General features: G+C 37.2%; 1 protein-coding gene across 1 annotated transcript in view; it reads right to left on the bottom strand.

The window, feature by feature from the left end:
- Nucleotides 1-26,670, bottom strand: part of LDAH (lipid droplet associated hydrolase) — a 113,763-nt gene that overhangs the window by 50,935 nt on the left and 36,158 nt on the right. Inside the window, exon 4 of the mRNA XM_059469130.1 lies at nucleotides 14,120-14,289. Within this exon, the coding sequence (XP_059325113.1) occupies nucleotides 14,120-14,289 (170 nt within the window). The remainder of the gene's footprint in view (nucleotides 1-14,119; nucleotides 14,290-26,670) is intronic.

Genomic DNA, 26,670 nt, shown 5'->3' with positions numbered 1-26,670 from the left:
AAGAGAAATGCCCCCTTACATGGATGTACAGCCTGGACTTCCCAAACCAGAACATTGTGTCAGGGAACTGTAAAAAACTAGTTAATATAAAGCCTGATGATGTTACTTATATATTCAACTTTTCTCATGCAAGTGCATTGCCCTGGGACTGCATATTACAGATGTTGACTAAATGAATGATGAAAAGCAAATGTGCTCACTTAAAAAGTGAGGGTTTTTCCCCCACTATTCCTTCTTTCTTGTAAATGTTTAACACATTCAAAAATTAAAAATGTATTTATGTTTCAGTTACACAGCAAGCTGGCAGAATGTCTGCAGCGTTATGCTCCGGAAAGAAATATATCCTTTCAGGAGGAGAAAACCAATCACACATTATTCCTAAAGCTTTCACGCTTCCTCCAAAAAAAGAGAAAAAATCAGAAAAAAAGTGAAGTTGAGAACACCATGGAAAAAAATACTTATAATTCAACATATTCTGTTAATAAGATGAACTTTTCAGCACTCCAGCACAAGATTGATCATTAAACCCAGTTGACAACCATTCTGTATTTCCTTCCCATCAAGCTGTAAGAAATTCTCCAGTACTCAATGACATATTTTATGATGCTTTGGAAAAAGATCCAAACCCCCAAAACTGATGATACAGCATAGGATGAGAAGATGGCAGACTCACAACACTATCACTCTCATGGGCCCCCTTTTCTAATATGGAACTCATTAAATTAAAATATTTTTAAAAGACCAGGAAAGGGGTTTTTTTTTCAGCCTAGAGAAAATGCTACCAAAACAAAACACAGAAATCAGTGTTGGTGGAGAATTCCTATGTGATTTCAAATACTCAATGAATTTTACTGTGAGCATGTAAACAAGGTTTACAGTGCTACAGGGAACACTGCATATCCTCTCTACCTGTGGTCATTTTTTACTGCTTCCAAGGAAGGCAGATGAGGGCATCATCTGATGATGAGGACAAGAAGCTATACTTAACATCAGGACAAAAAATACTTGGTGGACTATGGAAAAGTCCATGAATATCTTAGGTATAATAAGAATAATAATTAAACTTCACAAACATATATATATATGATATTTACAATATCTGTATAGTGCACATCTACAGCCACAATAAGAGATGTACTCTCTTAGCTTTCTTTACAGTCTTTTCCATTAACTACTCACAACCTAAGCTCAGGCTGGCTGTGAGACAAGGGCTGTTTCCAGTCCAAGTGCTGTTTTCCATTTACCTTTGATGTTAAGGATGTCTTTGCCTCTTGGTGTCTGATGCACTCTCCTTTTTTCAGAATTAACTTTGTGTCTTTATAGTTAAAATTACTTATAGCATACTCTAATAGATTGGGATATTCAATTCAGCTTGAGGAGGAAACCATTCTTGTTTCTGTTTGATCATAGGTACAGCCCATGCAGACCCCTCTCACCTTTAAAAAACTTCATTACTATTACTGACCTTAAGGGAGGTGATCAACTTAGACAGGTCTCTATTCTCCTGATTTATAAAAGAGAGAACTCCAGAGACTACAATAGGCTGGCTTCAGGACAACACAAATTTATATAACCACATATCCCATGGTTTTAGCCATTCCTGTCTGGACCTATGCAAGAAGTATCAGCTATATCAGCTCTTCAGGAAACAGTGTATATAGATATAAATACTTCCTGGGAGGTTTCTCTAAGAAAAAAACATACATATAAATCTTCCTGAAAACCTCAGAAGTATGTTGTTTCCAAGCATTTCAATAGCATTAACTTCCTTCAAGATACAAGATAATGAAAGATACAGGGCATCTGTGACCCATCTTGTGAAACTGGGCATAACTTAGTTCTCATAATTTCACAATGTTCTATAATGGCACCAACTGATGCAAAATGTAAGGTTGTATTTGGATTTTTTTTAAGAGAATTAAGTTGTATGAACAATACTGACCTCAGTGATATCAGACAAAGTCACTATTTGCAAATGGCAGAAATGTAAGCTAAGAAACAGTGAAGTAAATTTAAGGGAAACTTCCTTTTTGTGTAAGCTGGTTCGTATTTCCTGACCATAAGGTTTTTTGGTATCTTCCTTTTTGGTACCTTCCTTTACAATGGAGCACAACAAACTGAATTTTTATGTTATTTAACTTATTGTTTCTTACATTCAATATATCAAATATTATAATATAAATGATACCTCCTTCAACATCTGAATTTGACCAACTATTTTAAAATATTTATAATCCACACATTTTTTCAAATGGATTAAAACTTTTGCTTATTTTTTTACTACTTTCTTTTAGCTTCTACCTGATGATATATATAGCAGGTAAAATTTGCATCTGTTTAAAATACTCTACAGTGATCACATGGTTTTTCCATGTCCTGGCACCTTTTTTATTTAACATACATTATCCAATTTTATTTGAAGTACACCTATAAGACCCCAAGCCTCCAGTGCTTCCTGGCAGTTCCACTTGGATGGAAACAAAATTAAAGGACCAGCATTTTTATTAATGTATTTGTATTTCAAACCATGATCTCCAGTGTAATGACAAATACAGTGCTGGGTACAATGATTACATCCTTAGGTATGTGGATCTGAGTGTCATTTGCACCAAGGTGAGGTGTGATTAAATTTATGTCTACTTTAAGGCCACTTTCCACTGACTTAGCATAAATTTGATTCTGAGCCTTATGCACTGGGGTCCTGCATCCAAACTCATTGGACTCTCCATATGAAGAGTCCTGCTAAAACACAAGTCACCATCAGGCTTCCACAGTATTAACTTTGTGCTGTATTATTAGGAGAATAGTAGAAGTTGCTCTGCAGAGTTTAATTACAAAAGAACTGGAATGGGACAAAGGTAACTGAGGATAAGTGAGAGGCATGGAAATCTCAGCAGTATCCAGCTACAGCTGCTGAGAGTAAGAAATCATCTTTGACAACAGTGATCACAAACACAGTAACCAAAAAGAAGAGCCCTAATGAGACTGTGCCCAATGTGCCTGTGAGTACTCCTGCTGCTCTGTGACTGCACCTACAGTACAGGTGGGTGTGTGATATTGCTCCTGTTGAAACTAGTGGCAAAATTTTCAAAAATTTAATATGTCTTAATTCTGCCCCAGGAATAAATTCTGATCAAAGGATCATTTCCCAGATATGAAATGTGACAGCCTACACTCCATGTAGATATGACAAAAGACACAATATTCCCAGCTCTAGAAACCAAGACTATCTTATCTATTCTTGGATAGTCAGATGAGGACCACGGCTACCATAAAACACTGATCACGGTAGTTAGAGATTAATCTCTTGGACTGACAAGTAAATTGAGACGTTTGACAATTTCCTTTGAAATAAACACACTTTCAATCATACCTTTCAGCAGGTATCAATATTTTCTGTGTACTTTACTTCCAATGCTGAAACCTGTTTTATAGCAATAGGAGAGGGACTTTCCATACCTCACCTTACAACTGGGTCATGGCACAGGAAAAAACTATCTGTTGCTTCACATTACTTGAAATATTTTCCAGTAAGAAGTACTCCTAGAATTTTTCCAGCTGAAGCTCAGAATCTGTTAAATACACAAAAGTCTCAGAAGTATTCTCTACAGACACTGCAAACTATTTTTCAACAGGTCAGCTCTACGTACTGAACTATTTGCAAATTATTAAAAATATAAAAAATATTAAACACACAGACTGTTCATTACATTTATAAGTCTCACAGGGCTGAAATGCAAATTACTCTGTACTACAAATATTTGGGTAACTGAAAACTTGCCCAAAATGTTTGAATTAAAAAAAAATAGCCTCTTTATGGGTTAAGGTAATAATGAAAAAACTGTTCTCCCAAAAATCTGTATCTTATTGTTGGACTGAAAATAGTTTAATAGAGAAAATATTCATTGACAGGGCAGTATTTTACATAGAGAATTAAGCCCCATCAAAGTGGGCAATGTCATTCCATCTACAAGGGAAGTGCCAAAGGAGACAGCCAAAATTTGCAACGGTGTGATAATACCAGCAGGGATGGATTTGTTGCTATTATGATTAAAGCATATAAACAGAAGAAGATTAGGAGGGGTGAGAGTGAGAAGAGAGGAAGAATAGTTTATTGGTTGGAAGAAGGGCAGGGAGAAGCTTATGTTGGAATGCAGTGTCACAGTTACACGCCATAAAGCTTTCAGTTGCTCCCATTACATGAATGTCAGAATGCAGCTGCCACTTTCCAGCAGAAATTCTTTCCGTTTTCATTTTGGAAGAACAGGGTGGGGTTTTTTTCAGTGTAGCACTCCCGTGAGATCACCACATTGCATCTACAGGTACCCTTATGGCACAGGGACTGGCAAATGTGACCTTTGTACACATGCTCTGGCACATCTACCACTTAGGATGCACCAGCAAAGTGAAGAGGTGGCTCAACCAAAAGAAAACATTAAGAATCAGACTTTGTGTTGTCTTGAACCAACTGCTTTCACAGCCATAGATGTACAGCCATACCTACCAATAAATCTCAGTGACAATCCATTCAGTTTAAGGAAATGGAGCTGAACAAAGTAAATGAGAAACCAGCTTTACAATTATAATCTCATTCTGCTGATGAAAAGGAAAGGCCATGATTTTCCATCAGTGCCTTGAGATCCCTGGACTTGTATTTTTAAGTGCTCCACTCATGACATTTGGAAGCGGTTCATTTTACCACTCACTTAAGTCAGCCCTCAAAAAGGCATCCAGTCAAACCAGATTCATAGTCTTTCTCAGCTCAAAGGGTTAGGAGTTAGACAAGCTAAACTGGTATTGAATATTGGAAGGAGTTCAGGCCCCTACCATTTAAACTAATTAAAGTCACTTAGTGGCTTAATGATGTACCCCAGAGAAAGAAGAACAGTAAGGCTCTGCCTTGTGATATCAGTGAAAAACAGGATGAGTGAGTCAGGAAGTATACACTAAGCAGAAGTTCATATTTTTGTCAGAGAATGAAAAGAAACCATGAATATTTGAGGTTTGAGAGAGAACTTATATCCCAAATTCTTGTCAGGGTATCAGAAGAAGGTAAAAAGAGAGAGAAGGGAGTTAGGAATTCTCTCAGCTCATTTTTCCATCCTTGCTTTCATCTTTCCAGAACTGTTAGGATTTTAAATAGTAAGGGAAAAATAGAAAATTCCTTCCTTAGCAATACTAGAGACTACTGCTAGCCTTAATTATTATAACAAATTGAATATATGCAGGAATCTGCTAAGAGAGAAAAATTATCATATCTAATTTATCACACAAATAAAACTGGTCATCAGGTAAGTAAGGGTTTTAGTGGAACTGAAAACAAGAATTTGCAGAGTATCTTTCAATTGCCATTTGCAGGTAAAAAGTCTGAGCCATGCCAGCTGCCATTAAAGGTCACAATTAAATTTAAAGGTCACAATTTAAATTATATTTATTGAGAACTGGGGTTTGTACCTTCCATTTCAGTAAAATACACTTGCAGTAGTCATACTACTGTTTTAAAACAGAGGAGCAGAAATTCAGTGTTTTCAAGAACAATTAGGACTCAGTAAATTCTGCTCCTTATACAAAACTATGCTTTGTTTTGGAATTTGAAATGGAGCGGAATGTTCTTAAATTTTCCAGTGACTAAAAATGTTGTAACAAAGTTATTAAAAACATATTTTCATTAACATAAATTCAACTTTCTTACAGGACTTCAAAGGTAATAAGTTAATTAAACACATTGTCCTTCCTGAGCTTGTGCTAAAATGTATACTTAACACTCAATTCCACATAAAAGAGTAAACTCCAATGAGTTTTTTTTCACAAAATGCCACAGATAAGTAGACTTGCATCCAAACACCAGAAATTAAGTATTCAAACACTTACACATTGAAACAAATAGAAAAGGAAGAGGACTTCTATTACACTTAATTTGAAGATAGCTTAAGTCCTAAGAGTATAGATGGGGATTCCTAAGAAGAAATCTAGGGCTTGGTTTAGTTCCTTAAAGAGAGCCTTATGGTCATGGAACACATCCTCAGGTATCTGAAAAGATCAATAGTGTCATTGGAAAAAACTCCCCTACAATAATCAGCAATCAATGAACTACTAAAGTGATACAGAAAAAAAAAATCTCCAGTATTTGCCTAAACTTAATTCCACAGGGTATTGAAAATGCCCTTCAATGCAATGGATGTGCTAACTAAGCTCAGAGATGTTATAACTGTTTGGTATGAAGTTTGTGTCTTTTTCTGATTCCTTTCACTCCTGCAGTGAACTCTTCAAACAGGACACACCACTCTTGGGCAGGAACCAAAGCAGCAGAAGTACCCCTAGGCTTCACCATGAATCATGTGCAATGAACAAATGAACAATATGGCAGAGAAGGAAATATTTGCAATTACAACCCTGTTCATCTTCAGTAACTTCCTTTATAAAGTTCCAAGCCAAGTTCTTCCTCATGGCTTGAGCAACTGTACCACATATAACATGAGGCAAGAGCTGACAAAGTAGCTTAGCTTCTTTGCTGAGGGCTCTCAATTGGCAGTGAAATCCCATTTTAACATAGAGCTTCTAGGAACAGATATTGGTTACTAGAGCTAAAGCTGAGCTCAAAGTGTTAACTATGTTTGCAAAGTCTATGTTCAAAAACAATACAATATCCCTTCACCTGCTCCTTTCCTGAACAACTCTTCAGTGTCCTAACTGGCTATGTTCTCCTTCACCTACTATTAAAACAGCATGAGAACTGCTAGATTTTTGGCTCTGTTGTCTTCTGTAAAAGCACATTAACAGCCATATAAAAACATTTAAAAAATTCAAGCTACGTGCAACATATACTGAATTCCAATCATTTGGTCCAATTCTCCAAAGAGATGACTCTCTGATTTTCAAGAGCTATGTGCACACATCTGCAGAATTTCAAAAGATCTCACCTCCCAGCATAAAATGTTCTTTGGAAATCTGGCTTGTAGAAGGGTGTTGAGTTGAGCTCTTCTTAAAACAGAAATACAGAAATCCTAATTGTTTTTGAAACTCACTTCTTGCTTTCAATTCCCTCATTTTTATACAATCATTTCAGTTAGTTAATTACTGGAGATTCAAAATAACAAGATTTTATTAACAAATCTGTAAAAATTCAAAGTACTTAGTAAATCCTGTTATTCTGCCATTTACCATTTTAACCATCTTTTTATTTTTAGTCCTTCATTTCCACCTCATTCCCATGTTTTACTTTGGATTCCTGATGAATGATCATAGATTCCACTTTTCAGTTTATTTTTCTTTCTTTTCTGTTTATACATTTGGCTACTTTAATGTCTTTTAACTTCCTAGAAAAAATAATTTTTATAGGTGTATTAGAATTTTGACTACATGCACTTGAAATCAGATGTTTCGTTAGCAGTGAAATAAACACAATGTTATGAAAAAAAATCAAGTCTCTTGAAATCAGAATGATTGTTCTTAAGTTTTACTTCATTGAATCATCACAGATCAAAATATTGCTTTTCATATTGTTTCTATATTCAACTGAGCAGTAAGCCAATATATTAAACAAGTTGAGAGAAGTTGGACGTTTCAGTGAACAATATTAACAAAACATAATTTTTCACAGAAAATTTTGGGAATTAAGCCTTTTCTCAGGCCTTCTGATCAGAGGCTTAAGATCCAAATCCTAAGGAAATCTTAGTGCAATGCTGCAATCAACTCTGAATTCTCACTCTTAAAATGTGATCAGTGTTAAAAGCAGAAGCTATCATTCATCTGCTTGGTAATTACAAGCCGACAGATCCAGTGTTGCTGATTTTGTCAAGCCTGTCTTTTAATTGCAAAAATCGTCACTCTGCTATTTACCAATCTCATCTTCACTTATGGACAGCAAATCTTCTTGACTCAGGAGAGTACTGAAGTATATCTAATCCATTATTCCCCATAAAGACCTAGGATAGAGCAGGTGACACCTACCTGCCTCACCCACTTCAAAAACCACACAAGGTACACTATGGATACACATGGCAAACTGTTAAAATTTAAACCTCCCTCAGGCACATCACATCTTAGGAGCTGTATCACATTCAACAGGGTTTATCTCATTTCATTTTAAGTTTCCTAAATTTATTTTTTTGCATCCTTGAGACACTTAACATTTTTATTCGCTGTATTACAAGATGGGGTTGTTTGCCTGTGAAGTAATTTCCAGCAGACCTACACAGCACATGGCAATGGACAGTACCTGCTCCTGCTGACAAAGGCTGTGTCCATTGAGGGTTACAGAAAAGAGCCGTCTGCCTGTTGACTGCTGCATTTTCTTACAGTTTATATTTTTAAAGCTTTTTTTTGAAGGGGAAAGGTAGAAGAGAATATAACTGGATCCCTCAGGGTTAGGGTCTGTCATCAAGCCAGTGAAAATAATGGCTGCTAGCAGTCTCTTGGGTGAGCTGACACTTTCAACCTCATTCTGCAGTTATCGGCCTTTTGCCGATGGTGTTTTCAAGGTTTGTTGAAATATTAAATCCAAGCTTTTTATGAGTATCTCAGTCAAAAGTTACTATTTCCCTTAAAAACCTTTGTTTGCCATGAACCCATCTCCTTGTTTTGCAGCCTCCCACCCAAACAGAGAGCATATTTTATATTTGCCTTAGCTTTTCATGTGAAGATTTTTTTCATATTTTCTTTTTTAGGAAAAAAAAATCTTTCTACAAATCTTTGTAGCAACTTCTTTGATGGTTATTTTATTTTATTTGTATCTTATTTATTTTATTTGGTTAGATTTAATAAAGTATCTTACAATATATAATTTATTTTATTTGGTTAGATTTAATAAATCATCTGCACTCCCTCTCTTTTCCCAGGCGAGCGAGCTGCAGAACGTTTGCATATGCCCCACGTTCCTATTGCTGCTTTACTGCCTGCTCCATCAGAATTACTGATACTGCCCAAAGCATTATCCAGAGTTCTGAGGTGGATTTTGCAGACTCTGTAATGTGTAAACTGTCAACTAAAGCAAATTTTATTTCAATTGCTGTCTCAGACCGCCTGGGCTTCCTTGTATATGCTTCCAAAGATTTGATACATCAAGAACTGATAGAACTGCCAAATCTCTCTCTGTGTCTCATAAAAACAATCCAACTCAGAGACCCACTTAAAACACCCATAAAATTAAACTAACACACTCATCTCACTGAAGGCAGCTGAATTTATATCGATGTTTAAATCTGTGTAAAATTGTATCAGAGTAAGTCTTTTCTTGCTTCCTCAACATGCAAAGGGGGATGAAGGTGGGTGTATATGAGCCCAATGCCATTTGCTGTTTCTTTTAATATGTATTTCATGTATGTGAATGGATGGACTGAAGAAGAAAACAACACCAGACCCAGTTTAGTTTTATATCATGGCCTAGAAAATCATAGCTCTCTTCACAAGATACACATTTATGTGAAACGTACACCAATTCCCTTGTGAAGTCTGCTAAGCATAGCCATCTGTTTCTCTCCCTGTATAATAATTTTACAAATATTGTCACTGAGTTTGTGTTACTCTAAGTCTTTTACCCATTTTTATGCTTATTTTTTTCACTTTTTATTTTAGGCCTGCAACTAACAAGAAATACATATATTTATTACTCCCTCTCTCAATAGATATTTCTATAATATTTGGCTATTTTATGCAGTCTCACTGTACTTTTCAAAATATCTGAGATAAGCTTACTGTTGAAAAGGAGCATTCAAGGTGGCTAAAAATATGCCTTGCTAAGTATATTTTGTTATAGACAGTGAGACCATCAGAAGTTAATTCACCAAGACAACAGCTATATAAACTGACTGTTTAAAGTACCATGACATCTAATTTAGGTAATCAACATTGGAATCAGATGTTATTACATCAAATGAAACTTTCAAATATGGAATAAAAATTTATATTCCTTTTTCTCTCATGACTGGTTATATTTTCACCTTTTCTCTCTTTCCACAAAACACAAGAACTTCTAGTCACAACCTGCTACATTGCTATCCTTTCACATGGTGTTTTCTGTAATGGTGACACCATGAGTATTGGATGACATATTTAGGTTCTAATCTCAGCAAAACAGAAACTGAATGACTGTCACTGCTTTCATATATTCTTTCCCCCTTCCTTTAATCCTGCTGAAAAGATTCCCTACGATCTCAAAGGTCAGACATGCTTAGTAGTTCCTGTACTGTTAAAATAATCCCCCTCCTTCAATCTTACAATCTCACAATCTCACAGATCCTGTAGATTTCCAGTAGTTCCAGAGTAAAGAACTTTGTTTTCCTAAGTATCCATATTTAAAAACATGGTTGTTTTCTCTTTCCAAACATTATGAAAGTGCTTCCCATACTCACAATCAAGTGTTTAGCAACTGAAACTAAATAATCAGTATGTGCACAGAAATGATGTGTCAGGGTTTCCTTGTTTTATGCACAACTATTCCAAGTTCTGTGGTTTTAGCTATCATTTATGAAATCAACAAATTCCAGCAATACCCAATATTTCTTCACACCATGAGACACAGTAGCAATGCATGGGTTTGATTTACATATTACAGAAATTTAATTTGCTTAAATTGATAATACTCAGAGGTTTTAAACTCATCCTCTTCAATGTGTTTTACAGGAAGAGCAATATTGATATTGTACTCACCAACAAGAGTTGATTTACTACCACAAAGGTGTTAGCATTTCAAAAGCATCACTGCAAATAAAAGAGTAATGCTGTAAGAGATTGAATTTCACTAGCAAGGAAACTTGTCAATTTTTGATTAAATTAATGATCAAATGGAGTGTGTTAGGAAACACTCAATAGTGTTGCCAGTAAAGTACAAGGAAATCCTCCAAGTAAGGAGTTCCATTTTAGAATAGAATGCCTGGAGGATGTAGCATATTTATGGGTCAGATGCATGTTCCAACAACTGAGAAAATAATTTTGTCACTGAGCTTCATTTTTCAGTTCTGTTGTCTGAATAAAGAGCGAAGAAGATTATGAGGTTAAGAGCAAGTATCAAGGAAGCTGTACATTACTGCAGTTTTCCATCTCAAAGTGAGGCTGATTTTTTTCCTTCCAAGTGCCAGAATTTTTTAGCAGTCTGGCAAAATCTGGATGCTCGACTTCCCATGGAGAGGTGAATGTTCTTAAGACTTGAAGCCCACCATGACAACTGGAAAGTGTTTGTGGTTTTTTGTGAGCCAGAAAACAGAGCAGCCAGGAACTATTCTGGAGCTTTTCACTGAACAGGAGGGCATGGGATGGTCTGTGCTCACATGGATGAGTCTCCTGCCTCCAAAGAGGATGCTAGCATCCAAACCAACTACTGGAAACGGTCCTGGACCTCAGCCAAGCCCAGAACCATGCAAAGGTGCTGCTGGGAGTTGCTACTTCCTTTGGGCCACAGAGTCACTTAAAGACAAGTTTAAAGCATCACTGTGCCAGTGCTAAAATCTGTGCCATAGCCCCGCTTAGTTACAAGTATGGATGCAACCTGTGTGCCCTTCTCTACTAATCAGACTTGGTTAAAGGCACCAACCTAAGACTAAGTTTGTGTTAATGGGTCTCCTGAAAGAACACTCAATGGAAGCATCCCTGAGAATCAATGGGAAAATGGGGATGGGCTCCAAATCTGAATTCATGCTGGAATAAATTGGCAATTCCTATTTCATTTCTCTTAATTAAAGAGGAAAGCATTATTTCACACAAGTTTAAGGGAAAAAATGCAGTACTTCATTTAACTGCAGAGCACAGGGGCCCTAGATAGCAGCAGCATTCAGGTCCAAAGAAGAGCAATAAAGCTGGTAAAGAGTCTAGATGACAAGTCTTATAGAAAGTGGCTGAAGGAGCTGTTTTTTTCAGTCTGGAGGAGGCTCAGGGGAGACCTCTACAACTGAAAGGATGCTGCAGTGACATGGGTGTCAGTCTCTTCTGCCCTGTCTCAAAGGAAAACATACGAGGAAATGGCATAAGGGAGATTCAGATTAGTTGTCAGAAATTGTTTTTGCACTGAATGAGTGGTTAGACATGGAAATAAATTGCCCTGGGAGGTAGTGGAGGCACTGTCTATGGAAGTGTTGAAAAGGCATACTGGATAAGGCACCTGGGGATATGGGTTAGGGATGAATATAGTGCTCCTGGGTTGATGACTGGACTTGATGATCCTGAAAGTCTCTTCCAACCCTGATGATTCTGTAATTCTGTGACAACTGACAGCTGGAGAGGAACCAAGGAGGAGAGAGAAGGGGGATGTACTTTCTCCTTTTGATGCATGCTTAGGGAGTGACAATCTAGCCTGTATGTGGTTGGATTACAGAAGAGCTTTAAATTGTGAAACAAAATTTCTTCAGTGAAGCAAGGTCAGGTACTGGAGCAGACTGCACAGGGAAATGGTTGAATCACCATCCTGGAAGTGTTCAAGTAGTATGTGGATGTGGCACTGTGGGGACATGGTTTAGTGCTGAACACAGCAGTGCTGCATTAACAACTGCACTCAATGATCTTAGAGATCTTTCCCAAACTTAACAATTCTATGACTGTGTGATTCTAAAAATCAAATCTGCTAAACATACATTCCAAATATAAATGTTTACTGGATTATTTGAATAAAAAATGCAACAAATTAACTTCTATTTCAGAATATAAATTGTAAATAATGAAAGGCTCTTAGCAAAGCAGAGAATTTAAAGACCAAACACAAAATTCATATAATGAAAAAATATCACCAAGAACTACACAAATATAAAATCAAATGATCTAGCTACTAAAATACACATGTGCTCAAAATCTTGTGGGAATCAAATATTCCAGTAAAAATAAAGGCAGAGATGGAAACACAAGTTTCTTATTATCACACTTCATATGTTATAAAACCTAAGAGTTAACTTATTTTTGGCAAAGGGACAAAGATTGCACAATACTCTGGCTTACACAAATATTTTCTATTGTTGAATGCATCTTAAATGTAGCTTGCCATATATTAACTTTATGCACACAGTGCACCCTGAGGTCTAAGAGGGTCCCAAAGATGCCTATGTTTCAAAATACTGACAAAAAGCTGCCAGCATCCAGTGAGCCAGGTGTAAAAGTGTTACTCAACAATTTTTAGTTTAATTGAAAGCTGATAAAATCATTTGAGCAATAAAGACTAAAGATTTTGACTCCCAAAAAGTTGGCATGTTTGAACAAATTAATGCACATATTTTGTGTCAGTTTATCCTCATGTTTCTCATTTTTAGTTCCTTTCACCTTTAAAGGAAGAAGTTAATGGTGGAAATGGTTATGAAGCAGTGGATATGCATATATTAACCACATACATTACATGTATTAACCACACGCATATATTAACCCCAGACTTCATGTCACCACTAACATGGAACTTCCTTCCACTGAAGATTTTATAAAGTAAAGGAAGAAGCAATATTTTAGCAAGAGTGAATGTTTAAGAATAAAAACTCCCTATTCTCCATTTATCAGCCACTAACAGACAGCTGGTCCTGAGCACAGTTTGCCATTTGCAGAGGGCAAGGATATGGTCCTGCTTCAGCCTTCTTCCCTGCTTCACAGAGACAAAGGAAAATGCTCAGATATACAGAACATGCAGTTACAGCTCTCACTCCCATTGAGTTACACAAACCAAGACTGAATTGCAGAAGCAGTGATATTTGTATTAAATTTTAAAACCAGTGTATTTCATAGTAGTACTCCTCATAATTTATATTACTATTCATTCCCATACATTTTCCCACATCTAACCAGCAATCTGTTTGCCTCAAGATAAGAGACCACTATAAAAATCACAATCACTCTTAAATTTTGGTGTAACATGTTATGCAATTGGCAAATATCTAGTGATTCGCTTATAAATTATTTAAAGATGAGAACAAGGAAGTCATAAATATATGTCTCACCATTATTAATTATTTATATTCCAAGGGCATTAAAGATCCAAATTCAGACTCAGAATTACATCAGTCTGTTTTATTATATGTAACTAGATCAAGCCTTCTTTTTTGTTTGTTTGTGTATAACAGAATAGAGTTTCCACAGGAAATACATGGCGTTAGCCATAGGCTGAGCACATGCACTGCTTTGCTAATAAAGCAACTCCCCCTCCAGAAGGTTCATGTACCTGAAGTTCTGATGCTCGTTTCATCATCTCCAGGGTGATGTAGCAACCAATAGAGTGAGCAATCAGTACCAGCTTTATATCTTTTGATACATTCTTTTTGAGGAAGTTCAGCTTATGCTCTACTTGGCCGTTAAGTCCAAAAACATCCTCTAGCTCCTTAATATCTGTGTCTGAAACATAAAAGAAAAGAAGTCTTTTGGTTCAGTGAATAAAATTTCAGGCATGTCTTTCTTTTTTTTTTTTTTGCCCCTCTTCTTTGTAGAACACTGAACTAAAAACATGTATTAATTTTAAAAAACCTGAAATAAACCAAACACACAAAAAACCCCAAACTTCACCAGACCTAAAAATTTAATTTTCAGTTACCACCACTGGAAAATACTGACTGAAAAATCACATGCACAGGATGTAAAGCCTTATGTGTAGCTTGGGAACCAGCACAAGGTATGTAAACACATGGAGATTTCATAACACATCATCCACTATTTTCATCTCCTTCATTCAGAACAAGACCAAACTCAGGACATTGGATGAGCTTAAATCAATCCAACTTTACACTGAGAGATCAGGACCTACAACAGCAATACTGCCCAGCAATTAGTCCATCCCCACAGAAGACAAGGTACCATATGTGTCATCATGCACTAGCAACCTTCAGATATTAAAAATATCCTGTGTTAAAGATGCACAAAAATGTCCTGTCCCATGGAATGAGGAAAAAGAGAAAATGCCTGGATGTTAACACAGAACATTAGCACCTACATAAAATATCCCTGTTAAGGCAGGTTCTTTTCACTGTCAATTCAGCTGCAAAGAGGAAAATCAAGTTAGAGCTTCATAGTTCTAGATTACAGTACAATTTCATTCCTGCTTTGCCATGGACTTTCTAAAGGAGCTTGGGCAATCCATCATGATGAGGATTTGGCTCCTTGCTTCCTGGCCAGTCAACAAGACAAATTGAACTGGTGTCTGTAAAAATATGCAGCAATTCAGGCATCTTTAACTTGCTTATTTCAAGGGTGACATGCATCTGAAGTTCCCCAGTCTAAGGGGGTTCACAGCTTTTTCATCTGCTAGAAAAGTGCTTTATCCACTAAACTAAACACTAAGTTAAGGAAACACCACTCCACTTTATGGTGGACTACTCTACTGACATGACTGTAAAAAGTAATACTAAAAAGAGTAATAGAAAAGAGACAAAAAGAATGAAGGAATAAATGCCCCTAGATTATCTAGACAAGATGGAGTGGTACTAACATCACTTAATCTCTTAAATCTTTGCTATTATCTCAGGATTCAGTTTCACACTACAGATTAAACCTCTGATCTTTTACGCTCCTTACAGGCTGACTAGCAGTGCAGTTTTAGCCTGAAGTAAGCTAAACCTCCTGGCAGCATAGTTTGGACACACAGTGGGGACCAGCAAGTTACTGAGCCATGGCCCTACAGATGGCTCCTAGGCTGCTGGCAAAATCCACCCACCTCTAACAACACAGGAGCAGCTAACAGAGTGCACACACAGCCCTAACTGGCCCAGTAAGGTGCTGAACTTCCCACTTGGGGTCTTCTGACAAGCTCTGCTACAGTCCCCTTGTGTGAAAAATAGATGTGGAAGAAAGGGTCCATCAGGCAAAGACATTGTAAAGATAAATACATTAAAAAGACTGAAATGCATTGAGAAATGACTGTACAAGAAAGTCAGAATCATAGTTCTGTTTCAGATTGTTCTGCACCTGCTTGAGGAAAGAGGTAACTATGAGTTAACTGCCTTTGACTGTGAATAGCATTTATCAAATTATGGCTGTCAGTGCTTTAATTCATACACAGTAAATTTCATGGCAACTGGACAGTAACCTCAAATACTAAAGATTACTAACACTGCTGTAGTGAAGTTATTGGGAGGTTGATAGTGACAGAACTAATTTGTAGCCCAAGTGGGCTGCCACTACATCACCTTTTTGATTATCTGTAGGAAACATACCCTTTAGAAGCAAAATAATTGCTCAAGACTGATCTTTTCTGAGTTTAAATAATTACCATCAAAGTCCCAACAAAGTTGTTCTTCAGTTAAACTAGTATTTCTGCTAAAACTACCAATGGTCATATCCCAGCATAATTTAGAGCAATTTATTCAAAACAAAAAAGCATTTAGCAAAATACACTCAAGGAATGCAAAATTAGATGAGAAGTAATATTTTGTTTATTAGGCTTTCTGCATGTAATGGAAAACAAAGAGTTTGTTCTATTTTCCAAAACCCTAAATAAAAGCCTAAGGCAAAAACACTGGTTTTAAATTTAGTTTCTACTTTTAGCAAAAGCTGCCTTTCCTACATTAAATTACACAGCAGCTCAGCCTCATGCAGGAATTGGTGGTCTACATCCCAGGTCTAATTACAGGTATATGTAACACAAAAATCACCAGCATACTAGAAACATGATGGCCCATTGGCAAGAGCAGCAAGTGAAAGTGTAAGTTATATTAAGAGTAAGTTATATTACAACACATATTGCAATATATATGCGTTGGTAACATAGTTGAGCTGAGTGAGTCAATTGTCCCTTGTAATCATTTGCTGTCATTTCTGTATTGTTTCACTCAGGCCCTGCCATCTCAGTTTATCAGCACATCTTTTAATGTTTTACATTTCATTTCAATTATTGAAAATAAGTGTTTTCAGCTTATTTTCCAGTTAAAGCAAGGGAAAACAAGGAAAAGTAGGTGTATAAATCTTGTAGAGAACTTTTCATGGTTGACAAGACCCCAAATACCAAGGAGGATGACAAATTTTATTTGTATTATTTAGTCTCACGAGGTTAATGGCTTTTCCGTATACGAATTCAGCATCTGCTAAAAGAGCTGCTGAAGACTGCTGCCATGAAATTAATAAATAGCACAGCAGAGACAGTCTAAGCCCATCTCAATCCTTTCCAAGTTTAGATTAACTATGTTAGACAAATACAGTTAATTAGCTAAGACATTACATACCTAATTTAATGTTTATTTACCTAATAAATAGCAGTGTAGACATTCTGGCCAACATATCCAAAGCTATTGGCCCCAGTAGAAACGTGCCTGTTCAGAACAGCTGTGTTGCCAGAGCAAGAACCCTGAGGAAGGACAGGACTGGGGATTCAGAATAAAGTGAAAACAATGGCTTTTACCTCCTTGCTTTTGTCCAGACTTGAGAACACTCAATTCAAGTCTGTGCACCAGTGCTTCCTTAAGGGAGCTAGGGAGAGTTGAGCCTGCAGAAGTGATTTGTAATTGGATGGATGGGTCAGTTGTGATTGATGATGATCATGGACACTCATTCTACTGTGGGCCAAATCACCCCCAGTGCATCTGCTCACACACTCAGAGCAAGGATGCTCTGATTCCCTTGGCTACTGGCCTGTGCTGCACACACAGAGAACCCCTCTGAGACTGCCAGTGAGTCCTGACAGCCAAGGCTGACCCCAGAGAACTGTTTCAGCTGTTTAGTACAACCTTTCCTTTTCTTCTGAAATAGTGGTTCATTGCCAAACCCAATCACCTTGGCACTATTCCTAGAGAAGCCACACTGGGGAATGAGCATGCAGTGTGGGGTCTGGTAATCTCCATGCAAAACTTGCACCATGGACCAACCCCACACTCCTCAGGTGAAGCTCCAGTGTCACACAACCCTGAAATACTGAAATAGACATCCTATTTGACATCTGGACAAACATAAAATTGCCCACGCCTCGTGTCACTTCATGTTTCCCCAAAACAAATGCTACATGTCTAACAGTCCAAAATGTGCAAGAGCTGGGCTGCACCACAAGTCGGAAAGATTTATTTATTTATTTTACAGAATAAAAACGCCCAGGGATTATCCAAAATCAACATGAATTTCTTGGGTGGAGAAGTTTAAATAAGTTCTTTGTATAAGCAAACAGAATTGCACAAACACACTGGCAGTCAGCACTCCAATGGCTCTACATCAAAGAAGAGACCAGAGTGACTTCACCTCAGGTGTGGAATACACGCCATGGCTGAAGGAGAGCGCTTTTAAGCAGTTTTCAGATAGTAGAAATTATACGACTTGTACCTTATGCTACAAACACCCCATTTGGGCCAAAACATGATTTTAAGACTTTATTTATAGGTGTATTAAAAGAAATACTGTATTTCTTTTTTTTTTTTTTTTGGCAAAGCATTAATTTTCTGATGTGATTTCGGAAAAACAAATGCACCATCACTTGAATGAATGCCTTTTTCTAACCTCTGCTAAAACTACAGGCAGAAAACAATGATAGATTAAAATAAAGTGTTTGTTCTAAGATTAGTCAACAAGTTAATCTTGCTAGGAAAGAGGACTTTGGTTTTCAGGGAAATAACAGAGAATTGTGTTTGTTTGCTTTTCTGCTGTGTATGCAAGGGAAATTCTTATGCAGAAAAAAAGTGTAGCAGTTATATGAGCAGACTGAGGCTGCCAATTCATAAAAGTTAGCCTTTCATTAAAAAGTCTGCTGAATCATAGATTTCTTTTTACTGGGAGATTCAAAAAGATACCAGAGGCCTGACTTTCTAACAAGACCTTCAAATTTCTGCACACCTTTGCACTTCCCAAATTTCACAATTCTACATATCCAAACTCTGAACTGCCCTGGTCACAACAGGTGACTGAGTATTTGAGCTCAGTACATATGAACACTTGTCCACTTGTCACGGAGTGACTTTGAAGTATGTCCTAAGATCAGCTCATAAACAAGGCCTCCTAATTACTCCTGAACAAGTAAGGAACCATGAGGAAAGGTGACCTGCAATTACACATCATGGAGGAAAGGGAGGTAAAAACCACTGGTCTACCTGCACTGTATCTTCCTCTTCCATGGACCATTGACTCTAAGAAGTCGTAGCAGGATAGCTAAGGACAAACTTCAGTCAATCACTTCTATAAACTCATGCTCAAGAATTTTCAGAACTGGACCTTTTGCAGGGTAAGGACAAGTAAATGTCTGGAGACTGAACCAGTGGGGTGTTCAGGGACATATAAATTCCTCTGCATCTCCACCAAATACCCAAGTAAAACCAACATATTGGGTCAAGTGCTTTAGACTTTACATACCACCTCTTTTTTCCTCCACAAACACATAGAGACTGGTGGGAGCAGCAGAAGTTTTGATTCAATAATCTGTGTTTAGATGAAGCTGCACCTGGAAAGTTTTTCTCTTTTCCTTTATGTAGTAAGAGGCAGAAACTACAACTGAATTACTTAGATTAGCTGTTAAAATGGTGTACATAATAGGAAGTCTAATTCTGGAAATTTAATAAATAATTTGAATGCTTTTTTCCCTCACAGCAAAAGACCATAATTCCTCAAAACTGAACCATGACATTTGAAAGTGTTAAAATAGAACTGTAAGCTTAAAAACAGACTTAATGTTTGTGGGTCTAGTATGGGCATCCCCTAAAGATACATTGCTCAAAGCCTGTTTCACTTTCATTTGATTAGTGAACCATGGATAATTTGTATCAGCAAGCAATAAAATGCCAAAGAAATAGGATGGAAACCCTGAAAGAATGTTAAATAAATATTGAAGAACTCCTCCTGACACTAAGTACCAGGTCTTAAAGCACTGTGTTTTAGATTAACCCTTAGACCTTAGTCTGGCCCTAGCACCCTCAGGAACTGTTCATGCAACTTTTAAGATAAACACACCATTCATTACTGTTTATTAGAGCAATTACTTTTTGTAAAGGTATCCTCCACAAATAAATTACCATTTACTCAAGATACTGAAGTGGAAATATGTATTATTTTCTTTACTAGAAAAATAACAAGGCCTTATTTTACAAATTGAACTACTGATTTCCTTTGCTTTCTACACACCTATTGCTGGGACACTTGTTTAACACCTAATATGTTTTTCAAAGGAAGCTATATTATAATTAAATTAGTACAGGAGTAGTCTGACAGAATGAACTAATAAACATGACAAGTATTAAACCCCAGATTTTTATTAAAAGTATACAGGAGCACTCTGAACTTTTAAAATTATCTCTTAGAAACTTATTTTGTCTTACATTTCCAGTCTTGCTCCCCTCTGTTCAGAGTAACTATTATCAAGTAATTATGAAATAACAGTACAAACTTTGAAGCAGAATTTTGTTGGTTGTCCCCAATGCAAGGCAAACACCATGAAGCAGTGTTTTATTATGCAGTTCTACACCAATCAACATCTCCATTCCAACCACTTTAATGAGCATAAAGCAGATGTTATATGGGTGATTTACATAATGTATATGGTAAAGTTCTCTGTATTTGAATGACTGCACTTCATAGTCAGTAAGCTGAATAACTGCAGGAAGTGCAACCTGTAATAATTCTCAGCATCGTATTATGAAGAGAGAAAACAAACTGTAAAACAAACTTACAAAAAACCCCACACTTTGCAGGGTACAAACTAGAGACCCATCCCTGTATAGGAGCAGATCTGAATTTCCAACATAGAATGAGCTCAAGGAGCAAAAAGCAAAGAGGTCTGAGTCCCTGGGAAGGTGATTGTCCATGCTATGTTTCTTGTTTCTGAAGCCAAGGGCAAGTCTGTGTCAACGCCTCCCACTCACCCACACAAACAAAACTGCACACTTCAACACAACTTGCTTTTATACAGATTAACAATGGAAGAAAACCAGAAGAATGATGTTCTGCACACCACCAAGAATGGGAAGGTATAGCAGAGATGGTAAGGAAAGGACAGTAGAAATTGTGTGAGTATTGAAGGGAACAAAAATAGATAAGTATCACTTCACAGGTATTGATTCCATTGGTTATGACAAATGAGGTGCTGCACCACAGTAGGCAAGTCCAACAGCCACACCTATTGAAAACAGCACTTCAAAACTTTGGGAAGTTTAAACAGATACAAATAGAGAAAGAAGGACTAAGAGCAAACAAGGGAGAGCCACAGTTTAGAGCAGAGTAAGACAGCTGGCCAAGGAAGACAACCCATGTTATTTCACAGACAGGAAATAAAAAGAATTATTTTCAAAGTAAGAGAAAATGAGAAGGTGCACACCATGATGTTAAGAGAAAGAAAAGGGAAAAAGCAAGGAGTTGAGAGGGGCAGTCATACAGCAGCCCAAGTTACAATACAGAATTTGTACTCACAGTGATTGGACAGATGGATGGGTGACATTTTCTGAAGTGTTTGATGCTTCTACTGAATTCAAGCTGTAACTTTTAATTTGCCAGGCCAGTCACAATTTTTCTTGAAAATCTATCCCAAAATTTTATTCATTAGCGTGGTATCAGCCAAGACTGACATGTTCAATTAAGTATGAGTCTTCAGAGTAGTACTAAAATAACAGTAATGCACTTCCTGTTTCACCAGCTCTTATAATAGGCATTAGGATGGCATCCAATAAACTTAGTGTTTTTCTTTGCCCTGGTGAATATTCATCTTGGATGACACTGTTTCAATAGAAGTATAAAGAAAAGTGTAGGTTTCTATGTTCATTTGTCCATAGAAATTTTAAATTTCATATTGTAAATTATTTAACAACAACATCCTTTTTAAGGAGTAAATGATCTACTTAGGCAAGTATAACAATTTTCCATCTTTCACCTGTATCCCTCAAAACTGATAGATTATAAGAACCCTTCAGAATTATTATCTTCTATTCTCTGCTGGAGTAAACTGGTAGCACAGAACAGACTGCAAAGAGCTGTCAAAAACTGCAAAAATATCAGTTTATGGCAGCAGAGAACACAACCCCCTGCTAGCAGTGCTGAGGGCTGTAGCACAGCTCGTCTGCAAAATATTCTGCAATGCAGTGCCACCTCACAGGACTCAGTCAACACTCCCAACCTGCCCTGAAAAGCTTTGTAATCTCTGCCTGGGCTCCTCCTCACACAACGTGTGGGACCTGAAGCACAGGGATCCAACCATGGCTCAGTGACTCCCAGCACTGATCCCCACTGGCAAAAGAGAAACAGACAAAACAGCACCTGCAAAAGTCTGAATTTATGAAAATCAATGGGAAAACTCGGCAGAGCAAATAGAATTTCACCTTGTACTTTGTATAAATGTAGCAGGTTTCTTCATCAGTTGCTGATGTTTTAGGTAACCATTTGCATAAGCTGTTCAGTGCAAATTCTGTATCTTTGGGGAAGAAACAGATTTTTGTGAAATGACTGCTTTAAATTCTGATTTTTATCTTTTCTTCTCCAGTGTTCTGTTACACTGTTTAACATTTAATTCTCTGTTACCAAGATAGCAGTTTCCTTTTTAACCTTCCTGAAGAAAATGCTGAAGGTTTCTTTCTTAGCCACCCACCTGAAATGCCCAGCATACAACCATGGCAACCTGCCCAAGGTATTGCTGTGATGGCTTTATTCTACTTGGGAGTTTACCTGATAGGTGAAATAGAGACTCAAGTGCCACCAGTACAAAAGGGTACTGAGTACTTAAAGGGGCTACAACCAAGAGAGAGAGGGACTTTTACAAGGGCATGAAGTGATAGGAGAAAGAAAAATGGCTTTAAACTGGAAGAGGGCAGGTTTAGTTCAGGTATAAGGAAGAAATTTTGTCCTGTGTGTTGTGGATGTTCCACCCCTCAAGGACAGGCTGGACTGGGCTTTGAGCAGCCTTATCTCATGGAAGGTGTCTCTGCCCATGGTAGGGGATGAATGAAGGATTTTTTGGTGTTCTTTTACACATGTGAGAGATCCTTCATGAAAAGTAAATCAGTTCACCACAAGCAGTTCTAGAGGCACGGTTGTAAAAAGTCTGGTTTCCTCACTCATTTACATCAGCAGGCATTGAAGCAACAGCTCAATACAAACATTTTGAAACTGCCTGAGGCTTTACAGTATAATTTATATAATAAGACATCACCTGACTTCTACCTGGACTCTAGACACAAACAGCTCCAAATATGCTCTTGTACTTTCATACTGAAGTGTATTCAGGAACACTGATATTGCCCTCTTTGTGATTAACTGAAAAATCCCCCAAATCACATAAACCATAGCATGGCAGGAAGTGGCAGCAAGCTCAGCAATAATAGGCTTGAAATCATAGTTCTGTTCTTAAAAAAGTGACAAGGAAAGTGCCAAAGAATTTTAATTATCTACAATGTTTAACCCAATGGGGAATTACTTGGCAAACAAGTAGTCACCTGACCACACCAAGTAATTCAATAACTGTAGTAAATTAGGTTATTTTTATATATTTATTAATTGACAAAACCTCAAAACTTCATTGTCATTCTGTTAGCAGATGCAAGAATATCTTTCAAATTGAGTTGCATTAAAAGATTCCTAAATATTCTCTCTGGGGAAAATAACCTGATCATATAAATATTGTGGGTTTTTTTTTCAAATTACATTAGGTTTTTACTTTCCCTTCAACAGTATGGTAAACATTTAAGCAAGCTACTCTAAAACATCATAGCACTGCTCATCTCAGGAACTGTGACCTGCCTTCAGACAGACACCAGAAGATGGAACTGTTACCTTTTGACCAGGTAGAACATTCTTGAGCACTTCCCCCCCCACTAAAAGCCACCTGCATCTAAACAGAAATGCTGGTATCAGATGGTATCAAATCAGAACATACCTATGTCATGGGATGAAATGCACAAAATAACCCATAAACAATTTCAAAGCCTACATCCAAAGTTTCTTGGAATGCAGTAAAGACATTGTGCTCTCTAATGGATGAATTCTTGCCTTTTTTTTTAACATCTTGTTTTCTGGGTAAAGATCCAGAAGATTGTATCATTTTTCAAATATCATTAAAAACAGAATTATATTTTTCTTATTTGTAGGTATGGATAAAAAATTCTAGTTCTTTTGACCAAGGAATTAGTTGAATAAGGTACTAGAATGGATTGAAAAGCTCTCCACAGAAACATTTTTTAATAATATTCCAATAGATATTATGTCAACAGACTTAGTGGAAAACCCTGAAAGAAATAAGAGAATGCAGAGAACCTATTTTTCACATAGCCATAAGAAATGTAAAGACAAAGTCCTAGTCCTTGTAATGTCAGCAAAAATTAGTCACTACTCCATCAAACTCAATGGGATATACATTAAGTGGTATCAAAATGAGCTTAATAGTGTTTAAATGAGCTTTATAATTAAATACATGGCTGCTAAGGTATGATAATATAAACACTTAAAACTGTTAACATTTTGAATGGCCAGAAAAGAAAGCAACAAGAGCAACTTAGAAATATTTCAAATATGGCAAAATTATAATTTTCTTAGTTTTGATTTTGAATGGAACAAGACTTTTAAACACATGCTTAAAATTAAGCAGGACTGATAAAGTCAATGCCAAATGCCAAGATATCACTCTAAGGATGTATTTGCATAATTATGGGCATGATTACGGGACCTCCATGAATAATTAACTGAATGTGGTTTAAAGGAAAGTAACTGGAGTAGTGCAGCATCCCTAGGGCTGCTTACTTTTCACACATCTAGATTTCAAGCATTCCAGTGGGTTCATAAGATGAACTGACCATTTGTTTCCTTAAAATAGACACTTCGCACTAAAGCCATACAGTAAAATTCAGATCTTACCAGGCTAAGACAAAAACCTCAACATTTAAATGGCTCCTAATAACTTTTACACATGCACACACGCTTCCTTCCTTAGGCTGCCTTTTCCAAGGAAGGAATAAGGTTTCTGGGCAGCAGCAGTTGCTGGATCACAAGGGGCAGCAGGACTGCGCTGCAGTGACAGTTCCTGTCCCATCCAGCGACAGCAGCCAGTCCCTCTGTGCACACCCTGACCTGGGGTCCCTCACTGCTGACAAACACCAGGTGAGGAGCTCCATGTGATTCATCAGTGCCAAGGCCAGCTCTGTGAACAGGAACCTTCACCTCTCTCTACATTAAAAAACTACACTTGGTATGAAATAGTTGTGAAACCAGCACTAATTCTACTGTGATGGCATGCTCAAAACTTGGGGTTTTTATTGTATCTACAGTGTGATACCACTACACTGGGAGACACTGTGTCATATAAATCTGCATTACAGTTAAGCAGAATTTTAATGTATTCTAGGCCATAAACATGACTACAGAGTTTTCTGCATCTGTAATACAGAAATATAACTGACTAAACCTCAAAGGAACTTACACTAAATATAATTAATGATTCTCAGATATTTTAATTGATAAGCCTAGGAAGCAGAAAATGTTGTTGAAATAGAAATTAATGTGAATTAAATGTATGTAACATGAATTAAATATGCATAAGCTTAAAGTATGTATGTGAGATGCCAGCCCAGCTGCCTTCCTACTGCTTTTCTCCCATATATATAAATATGCCAGACATAAATGCTTTTTAAATCTATCACTGCATACCTCAGTGTGGCCACATATCTGCTGTTATAACTAATCATATAGGGCTGAAGCATAGATAAGGATTTGCTGGTCAAAAAACTTCTGAGTACAAGAGAGATTAATTCTGAGGTGTTTTTGTACTGACCAAAGAAACTGCCAGTATCTCTGATCCACCTGATTCAGCAATGTAGGTATTTTCCCTCATCAGCAATTGCTAAAAACATCTATTCTACTTAAAATAAATGAGTCACAAGCCAGCAAAAACTACCAAATGCACACAGAGTCCCTGTGTCCATGTAACTTCTGTCCCTGGAAATGTTTAAAGCCAGGCTGGATGGAGCTGTGAGCAACCTGGTCTAGTGGAAGGTGTCTGTGTCCGTGGCAGGGGGGTTGTAACTAAACTACATTTAAGCTCCCTTCCAACCCAGGCCATTCTATAATTCTTTGATACTCAACAACAAGGAAAAGTCCCTATTTTTAGGAACTCAGTTCTTGGAACACCAAACTTCCATGACCTTCTCCTCTCCTGTTTGCAGCAGTGCAGACCACAATCCCACTCCTTGCCAGCACCACACATTCATGGTGGTACAACATCTCCAAGGGCACAGCAGCAAATATTGGAAAAGTATTCTTAGTTACTATTCATTCCCCTTAGCAAGTGGAAAGCAGCTAAAGTGCCAATTGCATCTGATCAGCCAGATCACAGTTTGGGAATCATGGTCCTAAATAACTCATAACCTCTTATTACAGAACACCACACTCTTTGTCTTGCTCAGGCTACTATTTTGGGCTCTCTCCTGCCAGCACAGCATATCACGATGGTAAAAACTTATGGCTCATATCTGCTAATCATGCCCACACTTCTATCTGTCCTTTGGTGGACAACTAGCCAGCAATTAACAAGATTATTAACTTGCTGAAGCATAAATTCAGTTTTACCCAAACAATTTCAGTCATTTTTTCTGGATTTATACCACTTGAGCTAGAGGCAGATTCTCACTCATAGCCAATTCTGCAGTTTCATTAGAAGCCAGAGGGCTGCAAAAGCAAACTCCATTCAGATGAATTATAACAACAGCCAAGAAGCAATATATCAAATAAATTTAAGCTACATACCACTTCCAATTTTTCCTGTAACGCTAGAATTTATTTCTTTTTATGCACAACTTAATTTGAGTTCAAAACTTCACACTAATGGTACATTAACATTTCGGGTTCACA

This window comes from Ammospiza nelsoni, chromosome 3 (assembly GCF_027579445.1).
Source record: "Ammospiza nelsoni isolate bAmmNel1 chromosome 3, bAmmNel1.pri, whole genome shotgun sequence".
Taxonomy (NCBI): domain Eukaryota; kingdom Metazoa; phylum Chordata; class Aves; order Passeriformes; family Passerellidae; genus Ammospiza; species Ammospiza nelsoni.
Note: the sequence above shows the minus strand (reverse complement) of the source record. Positions and strands in the feature narration are given on the sequence as shown.